The sequence below is a fragment of the Dendropsophus ebraccatus genome, chromosome 5, assembly GCF_027789765.1.
Source record: "Dendropsophus ebraccatus isolate aDenEbr1 chromosome 5, aDenEbr1.pat, whole genome shotgun sequence".
Lineage (NCBI taxonomy): Eukaryota > Metazoa > Chordata > Amphibia > Anura > Hylidae > Dendropsophus > Dendropsophus ebraccatus.
This window is the reverse complement of record NC_091458.1, coordinates 144,525,017-144,544,035: the sequence shown is the minus strand read 5'-3', so window position 1 is coordinate 144,544,035 and position 19,019 is coordinate 144,525,017. Positions and strand designations below refer to the sequence as shown.

The window sequence follows — 19,019 nt, the reverse complement described above, 5'->3', positions numbered from 1 at the left end:
TGCTTTCCCTCAGCTGTTCATCACCAGAGAAGTTGCTGCACCTGCTTCTGGCTAGTGAGAGATGGTGAATCACTCAGGGAATTGGGGGATCCAGCCAAGCCTCCTGTGACATCACACCCTTCCCCCTGTCTGCATCATCAGCCTGCACTCAGCAAACACACCCAATGTGAGACAGAGGCATGGAATATTTGTCTCCTGAGGGGGGGAGAGCACTGTGCCAATTCACATTGTCTCCTGCTCACTGAGGCCATTTTTCTTCACTTCCTGTATTCTATCAGCTACCAATGTGGCAGAACCGTACAGATATGGTAATACACTATATAGACACATCTATATAACTTTTAATGTACTTTTAATAGAAAACAAATTTTGCTTATGTGGAGTTTAAATAGAAGGAAGTTACAAATCTATATAACTTTCTGACACCAGTTGATTTGAAAGAAAAATATTTTTGCTGGATAACCCCTTTAAAGGGGTTCTAGCATTCCATCACAGTCACCCCCCCCCCCTACACACACACACACACACACACCACTCCTGCCAGCAAACCACCCAAAGCTCTTGCAGTACATCTAATTTCACTGCAGACAGTGATGTTGGTCAGTCATGTTGCAGCACCTGCTACATTTAGTCTCTGTCTGTTCTCTGCCTTGTCAATGCTCAGCAAAAGGCAGCATGCTGTAATCACACCTCACTCCCCCCAAAAAGATATATAGTATCTGTGTATATAACAGGGAGATGGTCATATAGACTGGAAGGGCTGGTCACATCATTTAGGGTGTGGGGCTAGAGCTCAGAGACCAGATTCAGCTATGACATCATCAGATGATGCGCTGACTCAGGAGAGAGGGGGGTGATCGGGAGCTGGAGATAATATGTTGTGTAGTTATTCTATTTTTCATTTCCTGCCAGTGATGAATCATCCAAAAAGCATTCTGAGGCTAGTAGTATTAGGTATAGAGGAGAGAAATTACAGTAATAATGAAATCAATTGCTTAGTTATCTCTGCAATCCGCTTATCAGCCTGCTTCCATTTAACTGACTGACGCCTCCTCAGGTGCTGGGAAAAGCTGGATCCAGTCGTGGTAAACTTCTCCCGGTTTCCCAGGACTGGATCCAGGTTTTCCCAGCACCCGGAGAAGAGCGGCTTGGAGCGTCAGTCTGTTAAACGGAAGCAGGCTGATGAGCGGATTGCAGAGATAAGTAAGCGATTCATTTAATTTCTCATCTCTAATTAGGTACTTTCAGTAATTGACACTATATTGGTATGGTATACATCTTGGGGGGGTTATAGTTTTATCTAAATACAATTTTCTTATACTGAAGTACCCCTTTAAATGAAACAGAGCTGCAGAATTGTGCCCAAAAGACAAGACTGGTGCTGTTTCAAGAAGAAAGCGGACACGTTTCTAACCTGGATAACCCCTTTAACCACTTCCCATTTTTCTTTTAAAATGAGTCATAAGAGGGACTTTAAATAAAAAAAAAAAAAAAAAAAAAAAAGAATAGGGGGTAAACACCCATATATAGGCAACTTTAAGTTTGTGGGGCACTGGTTCTTCTAAGGGTACTATTACACGGAACGATAAACGGCCCGATTCGGCTGATTATCGCTCCGTGTAATAAATACAATGATCGGCTGATCGTTGATATAGGTTTGAACCTATAATTGTCGGGCCCCGGGTCCTGCGTGCTCCAGCTTCAGAGCGGCCTGTCTCAGCTGAGAGGCCGCTCAGCCAGTCACTGACCGCCTGGATAGGTAATGTAAATTGTCAGTCGCCGCTGACGATTTACATTACCTATCCAGGTGGAGCACTCGGGACCCGGGGAGAAGACCGCAAGAGGAGCCCTGCAGCCTGGACAGGTAATGTATAAAAGTAAAAGCAAGGGCTGCAAGGACATAGGTTACAATGTCCCTTGTTAAACGATAATCGGGCCATGTAATAGGCCCAGTAAACGAGCGACGATCTACCAGATTATCAGCCAGTGTAATACTACCCTAAGTCATATGCTAGCTTTATTTTATGGGGTCAGAATGATAACTAGTAGATAGTTTGGGTGTAATATCTTCAAGGTTTTAGATGAATGCACGGTGCAATATTATATCCCCTTTTTTATTTTGAAAGCGAAGTTTCCTTGAAGAGCATTTACCGGAATATAACCCATAGGTTTGTCTTCCTGCCACTGAGGCAGTGGTAAAGGAGGTGGTTGCCTGTAATGATCCAGTAACCTGATCACATAAAAGCTTTGTGTCACCTCCTGCTATATGGAGCAGGACAGGAGGAGGAGGCCAAGATAGGATCAATATCCATCAAAGCTCCCATGCTTTCAACTGGAGACAGACAATGCAGCTCCAACCCTCCTCCCAGATCCAACGGCACTGACAAACATGGTCACATTAGTCCTTGGTGCTTCACATCCAGCTGATATATTCCTGTACAAGTCCAGACAGACAGAGCTCCTCTTTTCTACAGTTCTCAGAAATGGACTTGTTTGAAGCTGCCTCATACCGGCTAAGAATGCATTCTGCAGTAGTGAATTATTCATTTTGGAACACAGTACTAGAAGTCTAAAATAAGTACAGAAGATTGAGAGATAAAGAATAGACAGATTTGCATATATAATATTACAATTAAAACGTTCTGTTGGAAAGTAGCAGAAATAAATGATATTCATAGAGTACTAATGAAGTTCCAATAAAGATGATAAAGGTTTTCCTGAAAATTCATGTGTTTATATAGGCAGTCTTCAGATATGTCCCCTGTTAACCATTATGATCTAATCAATTGAGGAAGCTATTGAAATATGTTTATCTGTTGCTCATATAAGCATTAAAAGGAGAAGTCCGGCCTCAGCTAACTTCTCACAGGCGGCAGGGGAGAAAGGAACAAAGTATTGCTTGCCTCTCCCGATGCCCGTAATGCGCCATTTGACCGGCCCTGGGACTCCGCTGGAAGGTATTTCCCCCCTGAGATGTGGTGATGTCACGACTCGGGGGATAATTGTCTGTCCCGCCTGATAGAGAGCCCGCTCAACCAATCAGTGACTGGAGTGGTGTCCTGTTCCAGTCGCTGACAGGCTGAGCGGCCAGACCATCAACCGGGTCATGACATCTGCGGAACTGAAGAAATTTTTACTACCCTTTGTTATTTTCCCCTGTGCCCCTGCCTTAAAAAACAGGTTCCATAGACTTAGGGTAGATGACAATGTGCAAAATTTGCTGACCCTCAGACCCCGTTCTATCAGAATCTAAGGATCAGCAGGACAAGAGACCAGAATGTACAGAGGGAGTGCACTGCTAATCATTGTTATTGCCACATAAATAAACCCCTTTAAGGAAACAATCTAACTCTCCCCACATCCCCACATAGTATAATGCCTCATTTAGTGTTCCACATATGGTATAATGCTCTCAAAAGTTACCCAGTATTAAGTGCCCCAATACATACATAGTATGTAAAAAAACATTGTTGGCGATGAATTTTACCATCATACCGTGATTACATATTGCCTTCATACTGCTACTGAACAAATATGCAAAACAGGAGTCCGTGGAGCCTCGGTTGCGAGTCTCAAAACACGGGATAGCCAGATATCTCTAGCCTGTTGCCATGGGGTGCCTCCATGATAGGGAGAGCACCACACCACCCTGATAAATAGCCCCTTAAGTCCCACTCGGTTGCGAGTATTGGAACATAAATAGGGAAACACCAGGGTGGCCCCTTTTTGTCAATGTCTAACTCAAGGTGCGAGTATTGCGATCATGACAAGGGCTTGCCAAGGCAGGCTTCCATCCACAGCCGTTTCAGGGTTTTTGCCCCTCGTCAGTGTGGAGTAGGATTCTGGCTAGTTGGGGGCATCAGTGGAGACTCTTGATTGAGTACTTCATTGGAATTTTTTTCACTGTTCTCCTTGAGTTCAGTGATAACTGTGTTTTGTTGGTCGATTTGCTATTGCCCCAACTAGCCAGAATCCTACTCCACACTGACGAGGGACAAAAACCCTGAAACGGCTGTCTGTGGATGGAAGCCTGCCTTGGCAAGCCCTTGTCATGATCGCAATACTCGCACCTTGAGTTAGACATTGACAAAAAGGGGCCACCCTGGTGTTTCCCTATTTATGTTCCAATACTCGCAACCGAGTGGGACTTAAGGGGCTATTCATCAGGGTGGTGTGGTGCTCTCCCTATCATGGAGGCACCCCATGGCAACAGGCTAGAGATATCTGGCTATCCCGTGTTTTGAGACTCGCAACCGAGGCTCCACGGACTCCTGTTTTGCATATTTAAATTTTTGGGGGCATCAGTGGAGACTCTTGATTGAGTACTTCATTGGAATTTTTTTCACTGTTCTCCTTGAGTTCAGTGATAACTGTGTTTTGTTGCTACTGAACAAAACAGAATGCAATTACCAATAATTCCACTACATAATACCGCCACTACCACTACAGACTGCAGTTACATCCAGTGACTCACAGGGGGCATCTTCTCTGATCAGAGCCATTCACTTTTCCTTTTTCTCTCAGTCCAGGCCACCTTGAAATCTTCTCCTGGCAATGAATCCTCTCTCCTGGTGGCACCAACCATTTTTTAAATTGCTGCCAGTTTTCCAACCTGCGACGGCCTTATTTGCATAGAGAAACCATAGCAGATGGCAGGAACCAGGAAGCGGTTTGTAAAATGGACAGCGCCACCAGGATCTATGTGCCGATACTAACCAGGTCATATTAAAAAATTATTACGGGAAGTGGTACATTTGCTTTAAAGTAAAAGGTACATTACATTACAAGAGCTGTAGCTCAGAAGTGTTTTGAGACTCATGACTGAGGCTCCACGGACACAGTTTTTGTATTTTCAAATTTTTTAGGGGGCAATGTATCAATAGAGACTCTTAACAAAGTACTCAATTGAATCTTTTTCCTGATTTCCCTGAGCTCAGTGACTGTTGTGTTTTACATGCACTGACACTACACACAGCGGCTGGGTCCGCACTACGTTTTTGCAAAAAAAAAAAAAAAAAAGGATGAACGACGGATAGAAAAAAAAATGGATGCAGGTGTGTACATCCGTTTTGATCCTTTTTTTCATCAACTTCCATTATAAAAAAAAAACAGATCAAAACGCATCTGGGTTTTTTTTTTTTTACGTACACAAAAACATAGCTGACCTTACTTTTGTGTACGTTAAAAAAAACCCGGTTGCGTTTTGATCCATTTTTATTCAAATGGAAGTCAATGGAAACACGGATCAAAACGGATGCACACACAAATGCATCCATTTTTCATGCTTTTTTTTTTTTTAGCAAAAATGCATTGCAAAAACGTAGTGTGGACCTAGCCTAACTGCACGAGGAGATCATGTATTACACAGTCACATGATTATATAGCATTACTGCATAATGCCATGGAATTATCACAGACGCATAAGAATATGTAAATATTTACCTTAGTAAAGGGGATTTATTTAATAAAAGAGAAAAAAACCCTGTTTCCTTGACAGAAGGGTTAATAACTTGCGGTGCATTCCTTCTTGGCATTAGTTTACTTGTCTCTCAGCAAGATAAAGTTTACAGCAAATGAAGGAAATTCCAGGAATACGCCTGCAAGACGGTCAGTGAATTCCATCTGAAAACACGCCTGCATACTATACATTTGCAGGAGCATAAGGAGAATATAACAATAGTTACTCCAATCATGACAATAAAATCCTCTGCAGTAAGAGAAGGGAAATGCAAACTTTATGCAACTAATCATTCTTCAAATACCCTCAGAATCCAGGACATTGTTTTTTAGCCTGCACACAATAGCCTGGGATTGCTTATAGTTCACCATCTGTACACCTTCATGCTGAACAGTAGCCCATGAAAGACGGATAAGAGAGTCAGAAGGTGGTAAAAACCAGCAAACAGAGCAGTCCTGCATGTCTGCTAGAAGTATGTAATTAGCTAATACCTCCCTATGGTGAACAGGGAGCTGAGGATGAAGTAAAGTTTCTAACCTTCATCCTCTGCGCCATTTCCGGGCTATTAGTTTAATCCCAATGCTAATTTTGGTGCACTGGGGGTGGGACTATCTAGTCACCCCGGGGAGCTCGCTTCGGTTAATTAATTCATTAATTAGGCATTTTAGTGCACCGACCCAGCTTATTAAGAGAGGCAAGTGGGCCGGATCGGTGCACTGGGGGCAGTAGTCCCACCCCCAGTGCACAATAAGGTCTATTTAGCATAGTGATTAAACTCCTAATAGCACGTAAATGGCACAGAGAAACTTACCTTCATCCTCAGCGCCCCGTGCGCCATAGGGAGATATCAGCAAGTGCTTATAATTTAGCTTTAAAGTGTTATTGTAGTTATAAAAAACCTTTGACGTGTCAGACCTGGACCAATCAAAACATTAAAAAGTCTCTAGGGGGGGGGCCATTTACGAAGACCAGCGTACAAGTACGCTAGTCTTATTTTAGGCCCCGCACCCTTTTCGCGGCAGGGTTCACTAAAAGGTGTACGCCACTTAGTGAATCCAGCCGGATTGATATACTAGGCGCGGGAGGAGGCCACACAGGCTTCCGCAAGCTCCACCAGCCCGCCCATCGGGCTGGGCGTACGGGAGGCACCTTCCCTCTGGCGTACCTTTGATAAATGTCCCCTTAAGTGTTCAGACCTGTACAGATATAGTGAGAACAAGTTGAGAGACGACCGCACTCAACGTGGTTCTCTTCCAGCAGTGTGTCATGTGATTAGTTGGAGTCAATTAAAGTCAATGAGCCTGTCTCTTTTCACTGACACAGAGCAGGGAGCGGACCACATGGCAGGGTGGTCCTCTCCCGCTAGTTTCACTGTCGGTCAGGGGCAGAACACTCAGACCCAGAAAGATCAAAACCTCTGACAAAATGCCTCTATTTGTTTTCTTGGTGGCAATTGGGAATGTATATAAACAGTTTATAGAGTAGTCCCTGCGGAGGTCCTTCCTGCTCCTTCCAGCCCAATAAACTCCTTTCTTTCCCCACTGGATCTAGGGGCAGACGTTCCGATTATTGTGTCTTTGAACTTACCCCATGCATAAGCAGTTGTATTGTTTATTCTTCTTTACTGCCATTTTGTGTATTACTGCAACATGTAACCATGGGTACTGAGCATTTTCCAAATACTCTGACTGCTGAATAGGATAAATCACAATTTTATTCTTTTTAATCCCCATGACAACCAGCACGCGCTACTTTCTGACTAGACAATACAATGTACTATGGATTTTTATTTCACATAAATACTGAAGCCAGATATAAGCCCCCCCTGGGTTACACTTTGCTTATGAGCTACCGACCTCTGTTTTAATAGCACATCATATACCATATCTGGTGAGTCAGGGATCTATTACACCAAACGATTATTGGACTTACTTTTTTTTTGTCTTTTTATATGTCTTCCATACGTGTTATGCGAGTTATATCTGAAATTAATCTGGCAAACTTCTGCACTAAGGATTTCAAGATCTGTTGAGGGACAGAGGCTATATGTGTTGCAGTGAAATAATCGAATCAGGGATTTGATCAAATCCCGGGAAATTATGAAATGGCCAAGCCTTACCATCATTTCCCTGCAGAAAGTCATTGACCACTTTCAGGGAAATGATGGAACGGACTTCTTTCATTTCCCCTGCAACATACCTCCTGCCTTCTGCTCCCCTGTCCGTCTCAGGTCCCGTGTGCTGTGTGATGATGCCTTCTGCTCCCGGCTCTGCTCCCCTGTCTGCCTCCGGTCCCGTGTTCTGTGTGATGATGCCTCCTGCACCTGGCTCTGCTCCCTTGTGCTGTGTGATGATGCCTTCTGCTCCCGGCTCTGCTCCCCTGTCTGCCTCCGGTCCCGTGTGCTGTGTGATGATGCCTCCTGCTCCTGGCTCTGCTCCCTTGTGCTGTGTGATGATGCCTTCCGCTCCTGGCTCTGCTCCCTTGTGCTGTGTGATGATGCCTCCTGCTCCTGGCTCTGCACCCGTGCTGTGTGATGATGCCTCCTGCTCCCTGTCTGCCTCCGGTCCTGTGTGCTGTGTGCTGATGCCTTCTGCTCCTGGCTATGCTCCCTTGTGCTTGTGTGATGATGCCTCCTGTTCCCGGCTCTGCTCCCGTCTGCCTCCGGTCCCGTGTGCTGATGCCTTCTGCTCCTGGCTCTGCTCCCTTGTGCTGTGTGATGATGCCTCCTGCTCCTGGCTCTGCTCCCTTGTGCTGTGTGATGATGCCTCCTGCTCCTGGCTCTGCTCCCCTGTCTGCCTCCGGTCCCCTGTGCTGTGTGATGATGCCTCCTGTTCCCAGCTCTGCTCCCCTGTCTGCCTCCGGTCCCGTGTGCTGATGCCTTCTGCTCCTGGCTATGCTCCCTTGTGCTGTGTGATGATGCCTCCTGCTCCCGGCTCTGCTCCCCTGTCTGCCTCCGGTCCAGTGTGCTGATGCCTTCTGCTCCTGGCTCTGCTCCCTTGTGCTGTGTGCTGATGCCTTCTGCTCCTGGCTCTGCTCCCTTTTGCTGTGTGATGATGCCTCCTGCTCCCAGCTCATCTCCCCTGTCCGCCTCCGGACCAGTGTGCTATTTTATGATGCCTCCTGCTCCCTAAAAATTATCAGCTTTGCTACCTGTTTCCTTTGTTAATTAGTTTTGAATAAATAATTTTCATTTCAATGACTATTGTCATGTTACTTATAAATAAATATAAACCTATAAATAAATATCGAGCCGGGCAACTCCTGACTCGTTCATTCCATCATTTCCCTGAAAGGGGTCAGTGATTTGATCAAATCACTTACTTTCTTCAGGGAAATGATGGAAGGGCTTGGCCATTTCATCATTTCCTGGGATTTGATCAAACCTCTGAATTCTATCATTTCACTGCAACATATGTATTGATTGCTCTCATGGTGTGGGTGATTTTATATAATCCACAATCACCAGAGTTACTGGTTTTGCACATTGAATGAGCACTGCCCTACCATTTTTCTGTATATTAATAATTAGACATGAACCCAAGTCCAGCATGCTCGTGTCAGATTTTTCGCCATTTGAATACAGTTGGCTGAAGTTGGATGCAGTCCTAGAGAGTCCTGGAAAACATGGATACAGCATATGGCTGTATCTATGATTTCCAGGACTCCAGAGGGCAGCATCCAACTTTTTTATCCACCGGTAATCAAATGCCGAACAATCGGACTGAAGTATGCTCGAGTTGCGCTCCTCTCTACCAATAATACCATGACAAATGCCATTACCACCATACTGTTACTGAAGGGGCAGAACTGCAAGGGTCAGTCTTACATTTCTCATGCAGAAGTCGAGTTTTAATTTTTGTGTGAACATTCCCTTACACAAAGGAAATGTGTGAGTTTACAGTTCTCAAAGAATCTCTTTATAACTTGCTGAAATTTAAAGCAATGCATGCTCACAACCAGATGTAGTAGTATGTACAGAATGGAAAGGTACAGCACAATACAGTAACACCAAAATGTATTTAATCAGTATGGCAATGAGTAACTATCCATCTAAAAGATGTCTAAAAGATAAACAATAAATATAAAACATCAACAAACAGGAATATTTTCTTGGTAGAAGAAAACGTGATGAACTCATGGATGGTCATTGTGGATGTTATCCCCAGGATCTAGCCCTCTGTCCATACAACTGCAGATTCTTACGTAAATCAAGGATGTGTGTCCATTTGTACAGTAAAACTTTAATTTTTTGTTATGTCAGGTGCATCCAACAATCCCCTTTGCCACTGCAAGAGTACTTACAAATAGAATGAATAAAAGCCTATGTCATCCTATATCCTATACAAAATTACAGTTGAGCTCTATTTACATCTCAATTAAGGAAGCCGACAGAAAGGGGGGGCTTTGCAGTGGCCCACTTGCAGGAAAGTAGAGCTTCATGTACATTCCTACACTGCAAAATAAAAGTGTTGCCACATACCATACCACATAGCCCAGGACATTTTGTGGCCTCCGCTGGGTCAGTTGGGTCTGTAGCTACATACAGCATATGTGCCAGGCGCACAACTGGTACACTTGCTGAATGTATTCACATGTGTAAACAAAGCCTTACTAGTATAATAACTTTAGTATCTGATCATCTGGAACACACTGCTTACTGTTGTAGACATACCTATTAAAGGGATATTCCACCCAAAATCTTTTTTACATTGTTAAATAGACCACCCGCAGCTCCATATTTTGCTCAAAGTAATTCCATGTTCTGAGCCAAATGGAGTCCACTCTGACATGCTCCTTCCTCCTGGCGCCCCACTGTCGGAGTCAGGATCACTTGTCTTCCCCTCTCTTTAATGGGCTGGGTTAGCGATTATAACCCTGCACACTAATGGTGCTTTTACACAGAGAGATTTATCTGACAGATTTTTGAAGCCAAAGCCAGTAATGGACTATAAACAGGGAACAGGTCATAAAGGAAATACTGAGATTTCTAATTTTTTCAAATCGATTCCCGCCTTTGGCTTTCAAAATCTGTCAGATAGATCTTTCTGTGGAAACGCACCATAACATGCTCCCATCATATCTCCCATTAACTTGCTCAGCACCTGCTTCAAATCCCCACCCCCCAAACCAGGACATGACAATGCCCCCACTACCTTGCATAGCACTGTCACAGCCTTCTTCTGCTGCTCACAGATTTCAGCGCCCTTCTCAGCCGGCAACTCGCTCCTGTCTCCCAATGCTGGCTGCAGTGGATCAGAGCATTGGCCTCGCACACAACTCCAAACCCACCTCCCCCCCAGTGACATATTACAGCACCCCACTTAGCTGCCAGCTCCCTCCCATATCTGAGCGTCGGCCCCACACACATCAAAGGGGTAGAATACCCCTTTAACAAACACAATATAAAGCAAAAACCTGAGTTCACTTATCCAAAGGATGTGATGATTTCTGACAGGCAGGAGAGTCTATCAGATAATATAGTGCAACCTTTAGACATAGCAACCCCTCTGAAGATGTCACCACCATTAACAGCTCTCCTGACGACTTTCACCTTCAGGTCAAATACAGCAATAATTATTTTGTAGGACTATGACCTTATAGGAAGCGCCGAGATGCCTCCATATCCCACCTGTGACTGGAGAAGGGAACACATTTACCAGAAGCATTAGAAGAATTGCTGTGGGAAGGACAAGACTTCTTACCTTGTTTGCACATTTGCCCGTGTCCTCCGTGCTGGCATGTCCATTCTGTAATAGACAAAGGCACTATTAAAAACAGATCAACTATACAAGTCGTTCATAAAGAGAATAACAAATGCAAGATTATTTCTATTCTCAATGTGCACAGAGTTGTGTAAAAAAATTAGTGTTTTTTTGCATTTTTCATAGTAAAATTAAAGGGGTACTCCAGCAAGTTTTTTTTTAAACTGACTGTGGGCAGGGCAATTTTTTGTAAAAGTGCCTGGGAGGGGGGGAGGCTAAAAGAAATAACATGCTTTCACATCACCAGCTCCAGTGCTGATGCCACTTAATACCAATCTAAACCCTAGGATCCCTTTCTAACTAGAGAGGGGACCTGGGGCGTGACATGGCAGTGCCACTCAGCCAGTCAGTGGCGGGACCCCATTACAGCCAATGACTGGCATCAGCATCGTAGCCAGGAAGGTGAGAACACCTTTCAGCCTCCCCCTTCTTGGCACAAAAAACAAACAAACAAAAAAAAAACAACAACACACTGTTCCCAGAGTTTCCCTTCAGACTTTCGAGTGCTGTATGTTCTGCAGGAAGTGGTGTATTATTTCCAGTCTGACACAGTGCTCTCTGCTGCCACCTCTGTCCATGTCAGGAACTGTCCAGAGCAGCAGCAAATCCTCATAGAAAACCTCTCCTGAGATTATATATATACATTATATATATATATATATATATATATATATATATATATATATATATATATATATATATATACATACATATACATACATACATATATACATATATATATATATATATATATATATATATATATATACATATATATATATATACACATACATATATACACATACATATATATACACACATACACATATATACACACATACATATATATACACACACACATATACATATCGGTACATGCAGTGCCAGCACTAGAGCTGTTAAATACGCAACTCTGCACTGAGCGACATACTCCCTCCTTCCTTCCACATTGCCATGGAAATGGAAGGTACAATGAACGAGAGAAAAGTGTGTAAGAGACCTTGTGCTACATGTCACCTCGAAGAAGGTAACACACTCGTGTAGCATCTGCTGATGTTTGATTACACAAGAAGCAAAGACACCAGCAGAAAGGGGTGCGGGGCCAGGTACAAGACGTGTGCGCTGAGGGCAGATACAGGCCAAGAAAACCTGTCACTTATAATACTATATACTTACAAGTGACTGTAATGGAAGACAGAGGGATGAGGAAAGTTCCCCCCCAGTTGCCTCACTCAGGCTGACAGATCATGAAAAGTGAGGAGATGATTTCTCTCTCGGCAGATCACCATCCCCCAAGAAGTGCTGTCAGTTTGATTCAATGATTGTAAGTACATGCAAGTTATTATGCAGGACTATAGAGCTGGCTGGAAATTTCCTTGTCTATAGACTAATTAAATGCTGTGGTGAAATGCTACATGGCACTGGAACAAAAGAGGAGTGAGCCTTAACCCTTCCAGGCATCTACTGTGACAAGACAACATATCGCCACCACTGCGGCCACATAGTACAAACAAAAACCTGAAGGCAAAAACCCTGGACGTCACTATTCAGAAAGCACTGGGTGAGCTTTTCTGTATGATCTCAGAGCAGGTTACAGAATTAGGCTGTGTTCACACTACGTATATTTCAGTCAGTATTGTGGTCCTCATATTGCAACCAAAACCAGGAATGGATTAAAAACACAGAAAGGATCTGTTCACACAATGTTGAAATTGAGTGGATGGCCGCCATTTAATGGCAAATATTTGCTGTTATTTTAGAACAACGGCTGTTATATTGAAATAATGGCCGTTATTTACTGTTATATGGCGGCCATCCACTCAATTTCAACATTGTGTGAACAGATCCTTTCTGTGTTTCTAATCCACTCCTGGTTTTGGTTGCAACATGAGGACCACAATACTGACTGAAATATACGTAGTGTGAACCCAGCATTCCTAATGATAAGGAGGGCGGGGAGGAGGGACAGAGGTTGTGCCAGCCTAATGCATACACAATCTAAGCCCCGGCCGTTGGGCACGGGGATGCCAGTTTCAAAGTTGTTTTTTAGGACAATAACTGCATCACCTGCTGAATGGACCCCAGGACAGATCTTGGGATTAAAAGCAGCTATCCGAAGGTACAAGCGGTTTGGGGGGGGGGGTCAGATTGTGGGTACAGAGTCACTTTAAGAAACTGTGTAATTGGGTTTATTTTTTTTTTAAATCAGATCCTTTTTTATTGAAACAAAAGTTTTTTTTTACAAACACAAACAGTGTTCTATTTTCTCCCTCCCATCCCCCCCCCCCCCCCAACGAAAGCAAGAAGGAGAAAGGCCTCAAACGGATTCCTTCTAAGGAGTCTAGAAGAAACACCAGGGGCGTCTATCCAGGGCCCCCACACAGACTCAAACTTCTTCATAGCTTTCCTTTTTTTGTATACCCACTTTTCCAGGCGGATATTGCTATTAAGTTTGGCAATTAGTTCCGCAACTGTAGGTGCGGCAGGTTGTATCCAGTATTTGGCTATTAATTTACGGGCTTGGTAAAGGACTCTACTAATCGCCAGTTCTATACCTGTGGGCTCGTCGTCCTCACTTATCAGACCCAGAACACACTTCAGCAGTTAAAAAGGTATTGCAATCCCAAAGACACGTCTTATTAGAGCCACCACCTCCCACCAGTAACTCTCCAACTCCACATAAGGTGGATTATGTGGGCATCTCCCATGCCGCACCGGGGGCAGTTTGAGTCTGCGCGGACACCTATTTTAAAAAGAAACAAAGGGGTCCTGTACACTCTATGGACTAGGAACAATTGGGAGAGTCTGTGTGCCTCAGAAATCGCCAATTTAGGAGTCATAGCTAAGACCGTAGACCATTGGTCATCCGTTATAAGACCCACATCCATCTCCCACTGCTCCTTGATCGTCAGAGGTCTGCTGGAGATAAAAGGAGTCCAAGAGCGCTCCATAGATAAGGGTAATCATACCTTTAGAATCTGAGGCAGTTAACACCATGTCTAAGAGGAAATGAGAGGTTATATTCGGAAGAGATCTATCAAATTGCGTCTCAATAGCGTGGCGCAACTGTAGATATCTAAAAAAAAACACGAGTGCGGTAAATTAAAATCCTCCTGTAATTGAGCGAAAGACTTGAAGGCTCCCTCATGAAATAGCTGCGAGAGAGCATTCAAGCCCTTCTGTTCCCAAAACAAAGCTCTATCCAATTCGAGCAGGTGCGGGAACCCAGGATAGCGCAACAGAGGAGTGTATTTAGTATATTGTCCGCATTCTAAAAAGCGTTTTATCTGTGCCCAGACTTTACGCAGCATGGGCAGTAGAATTGGTACGTCCGGGGGCCTGGTCTGAGATGCGATCTCCAACAGATATTTCGGGACTCTGCCTCCAGACAATTGTTGAAAGAGTAGTCCTGTAGGGGCCATATATTCCGATCCACCCAAAACCCCGAAGCTGCTGAAATTGTGCGGCAAGGTAATATAGATATGGGTTAGGGACAGCTAGGCCACCTCTATCCTTACCCCGCTGCAATGTGTCCAACCTAATTCTAGGTGTCTTTCCATCCCATATAACCCAGAATTAAACCAAAGGTAACACTCCGCCATATTCTCATCTCCTCTCCCTCTCTTTGCTCAAAATGTTTATTTTGGCTTTCACCTTTGCTTCAGTTATCCTCAAACTCTGTGTAAACCCTCCACTCCCCACACCAAGTAACAATCTCTTTATTTCTCCAGCTCTTCTACCCGATCTCACCCCTCCTTTTATCCTCTTTCCATACACTAAAACCTTTAACCACAAATGCTCTCAATGTCTGCGCCCTCTTACCTACTCACACCTACTGTCTCTGTCTCTGCTACTTCTCACTGCTGGAGACATTTCACCAAACCCTGGCCCTCCCCACCTGAACTCATATACTCCACTGCCCTCCTTTCGTCCACATTCTTCTAGATCACGGCGGCGCCCCTCTGTCACCATACGCATCCGTCCTGACCCCCCTCCCCCTGTCCCTTTCTCTTTACCACAACTTCTTCTTCCTAGGCATAACTGAAACATGGCTGTCCCCTACTGACACTGCTTCCCCTGCTGCACTACGGTGGGCTCCAGTTTACTCACACCCCTCGCCCTGGCAATAAGCCGGGTGGCGGGGTTGGCCTGCTGCTAATGGACAACTGCTCCTTTACGCCAAGCCCTCCTCTCCCTGCTCTCACCCTCACCTCCTTTGAAGTACACTCTATCCGTATCTATTCCCCCTCTAACCTCCAAGTGGCCGTCATCTACCGACCACCAGGCTCCGCAACCACCTTCCTTGACCAGTTCAACACTTGGCTGTTGCATTTCCTTTCAACAGATATTCCCACCATCATCATGGGCGACTTCAACATCCCCATCGACACAACCAAATCACCCGCCTCTAAACTCCTATCACTAGCTTCCTCCTTTGGCCTTACACAGTGGTCCTCCATGGCAACTCACAAAAAGGGCCACACACTGGACCTCATCTTCTCCCGCCTCTGCCCCATATTTGATCTCACCAGCACATCCCTCCACATCTCTGACCACAACCTCCTAACTTTCTCGTTTCTCCTCTCTTCATCTGCCCCCCCAGTCCAGAAACTTGCCCACCCTCGCAGGAACCTCAGAAACCTCAACACTCAAACACTCTCTGACTCCCTTCTGCCTCTCTCCACCATACACTCTCTGAACGACACTGACACAGCCGCAACCTTCTACAATTCCACAATAACCTCAGCCCTCGACTCTGTTGCCCCTCTCACGAAAAAGAAAACACGAAGCACGAACAGACAGCCTTGGCACACCGACCTAACCAAACAACTAAGGCGAGTGTCCAGAGCTGCTGAACGGCGCTGGAAGAAGACTGACTCTGAGGAACACTTCCAAACATACAGGAGAGCACTCCTTGAGTTCAAATCTGCCCTCACCTCTGCTAAACAGGACTACTTTTCTTCCCTCATATCTTCCTTATCTCATAACCCTAGGCAACTGTTTCACACCTTCAACTCTCTTCTCCGCCCCCCACTGCCACCCCCCACATCTCTCATCTCTGCTGAGGACTTCGCCACATTCTTCAAGCAGAAAATCGATGACATCAGAGGAAGCTTCAACTCACAGTCCCCTCAGCCCCCCCTAATGCCTGTCTACTGCCCGTCCCCACTAACTCACCTCTCCACCATCACAGAAGAACATCTCTCCAAACTACTCTCCACATCGCACCTCACCACCTGCGCACTTGACCCTATTCCATCCCACCTTATCCCCAACCTCTCCTCAGCACTTGTCCCAGCACTTACCCATCTCTTCAATCTATCACTAACTTCTGGCATCTTCCCATCTCCATACAAACATGCAACCATCACACCCATCCTCAAAAAGCCATCCCTTGACCCTACCTCCTTATCCAGCTACTGCCCCATCTCGCTTCTCCCCTTTGCCTCAAAACTCCTGGAACAACAACATGTCTACCATGAACTTTCCTCACATTTTTCATCCAACTCGTTTTTTGACTCCCTGCAATCCGGTTTCCGCTCCCACCACTCCACAGAAACTGCCCTCACCAAAGTGGCTAATGACCTGCTGACTGCCAAAACCTCGCACCACTACTCTGTGCTCCTTCTCCTTGACCTATCTTCTGCCTTCGACACAGTTGACCATTTTCTCCTCTTACAAATCCTCTCATCCCTTGGTGTCACTAGCCTAGCTCTCTCCTGGATCTCCTCTTACCTCTCCAACCGCACTTTTAGTGTCTCCCACTCCCAAACCTCCTCCTCTCCTCGTCCCCTTACTGTTGGTGTTCCCCAAGGCTCTGTACTCGGGCCTCTTCTCTTCTCCATCTACACCTCTGGCCTGGGACACATCATAGAATCCCATGGCTTCAGGTACCATCTTTATGCCGATGACACTCAGATCTACCTCTCTGGTCCGGATGTCACCTCTTTGCTATCCAGGATTCCAGAGTGTCTATCGGCCATATCCTCCTTCTCCTCCCGCTTTCTAAAACTCAACATGGACAAAACAGAACTTATCATCTTTCCCCCATCTCGCTCCACCCCGCCTTCTAATCTGTCAATCACTATCAATGGCTGTACTCTGTCCCCTGTCCCCCAAGTCCGCCACCTTTGACTCTGCCCTGTCCTTTAAACAACATATTCAGGCCCTGACCACCTCCTGCCGCCTTCACCTCAAAAACATTTCCAGAATCCGCTCTTTCCTCACCCCTGACTCTACTAAACTGCTGGTCCATGCTCTCATTATCTCCTACTTGGACTACTGTAACACCCTCCTCTCTGGCCTTCCAGCTAACACCCTTGATCCCCTCCAGTCTATCCTTAACTCTGCTGCCCGACTAATCCACCTTTTCCCTCGCTTTGCCTCAGCCTCTCCCCTCTGCCAATCCCTCCACTGGCTCCCCATTGCCCAACGTATTCACTTTAAATTGTTGACCATGACATACAAGGCAATCCACAACCTGTCCCCTCCGTACATCTCTGACCTGATATCCCGCTACCGTCCCTCACGCAACCTTCGATCCTCCAGTGACCTCCGTCTCCGCTCCCCCCTTGTTCGTACCTCGCACAACCGCCTCCAAGACTTTGCCCGAGCCTCCCCCATACTCTGGAACTCGCTACCCCGACACATCCGTCTCTCATCCACCATCAAGTCCTTCAAAAGTAACCTGAAAACCCATCTCTTCAAACAAGGCTACAACCTACAATAACTCTGCATCACACTTGAATGGCTGCACTTTACCTGTTTCTCTCCCTATACCCCATAGATTGTGAGCCCTCGCGGGTAGGGTCCTCTTCCCCCATGTACCAGTCTGTCTTTTGCCTTCATGTAATGTTTTCTGATCTCGTATTGTTCCTGCCTGTTGCCTATCTATTGTATAGCGCTCTGGAACTAAGGGCGCTTTATAAATAAATAATAATAATAATAATAATGATGATAATAAAAAATAAGCTCTCTGAACAGGGACTGAATGCGCTTAAAATGCACCATAGGCACCCAGACCAGCACATTATGTAGAATATAGAGGAGCTGCGGCATCAAAATCATTTTAATCAGGTTGGCCCTGCCCGCCACTGAAAGAGGAAGTTTACACCATAGTTTAATTTTCTGAGCAGATTTTGTAAGTAAGAGGAACAAGTTAAGAGAGAGGTATTTAGAGACAGTAATTGGGTTTATTAGGCAAATATGGCATTATCTGCATTCAAAAAGACTTCTTCCCAGGTGCCCCCCTCACTCCTCGCTCTCATTCACTGCTCATTATCAGGAAATCTCGACTGGTTTACATCAGTTGGGCCCTGTCTGTTGTATGAAGAGGGGAGGGGGGAGGAGGGAGATTAGTCAGCAGCAGAGAACAAAGGATTACACAGCGGGAGCTATGTGAAAGCCAGTATTTAGAGGTCAGAGAGGTTAGTGCTGACCTCAGGGGAGATGGCCTGGTGATGTAGCTGTAAATTAACTCTTTGTTGTCATGTTTTGTTGCCTCATCTCCCTCCACCCCTCCCCTCTTTATAGAGAATAATGAAGACAGGGGGAGAGCTTCAAACTGCTGGGAGCTCCCAGATCCAGTCTGAAGAACACCGTTCATGTACAGACTGAATTTTTACAGAAGTGTGAATGACCCCTTAAATACTGTCAGGTCCGGGAGACACCTGGTTCCTTTTTTTTTCATATATATGTCAGTTTCTAGAACATAGAAAATGCTTTTATTCTCCAGTGAAAACTGTCAGGGTGCTTTTACACAGATATCCGACAGAGTTTTGAAGCCAGACTATAAACAG

At 45.2% G+C, this 19,019-nt stretch overlaps 1 protein-coding gene across 1 annotated transcript in view; it reads right to left on the bottom strand.

Moving 5' to 3' along the window:
- Nucleotides 1-19,019, bottom strand: part of RPS6KA1 (ribosomal protein S6 kinase A1) — a 103,418-nt gene that overhangs the window by 62,991 nt on the left and 21,408 nt on the right. The window contains exon 2 of the mRNA XM_069971528.1: nucleotides 11,161-11,205. Coding sequence (XP_069827629.1) covers nucleotides 11,161-11,205 — 45 coding nt within the window. The remainder of the gene's footprint in view (nucleotides 1-11,160; nucleotides 11,206-19,019) is intronic.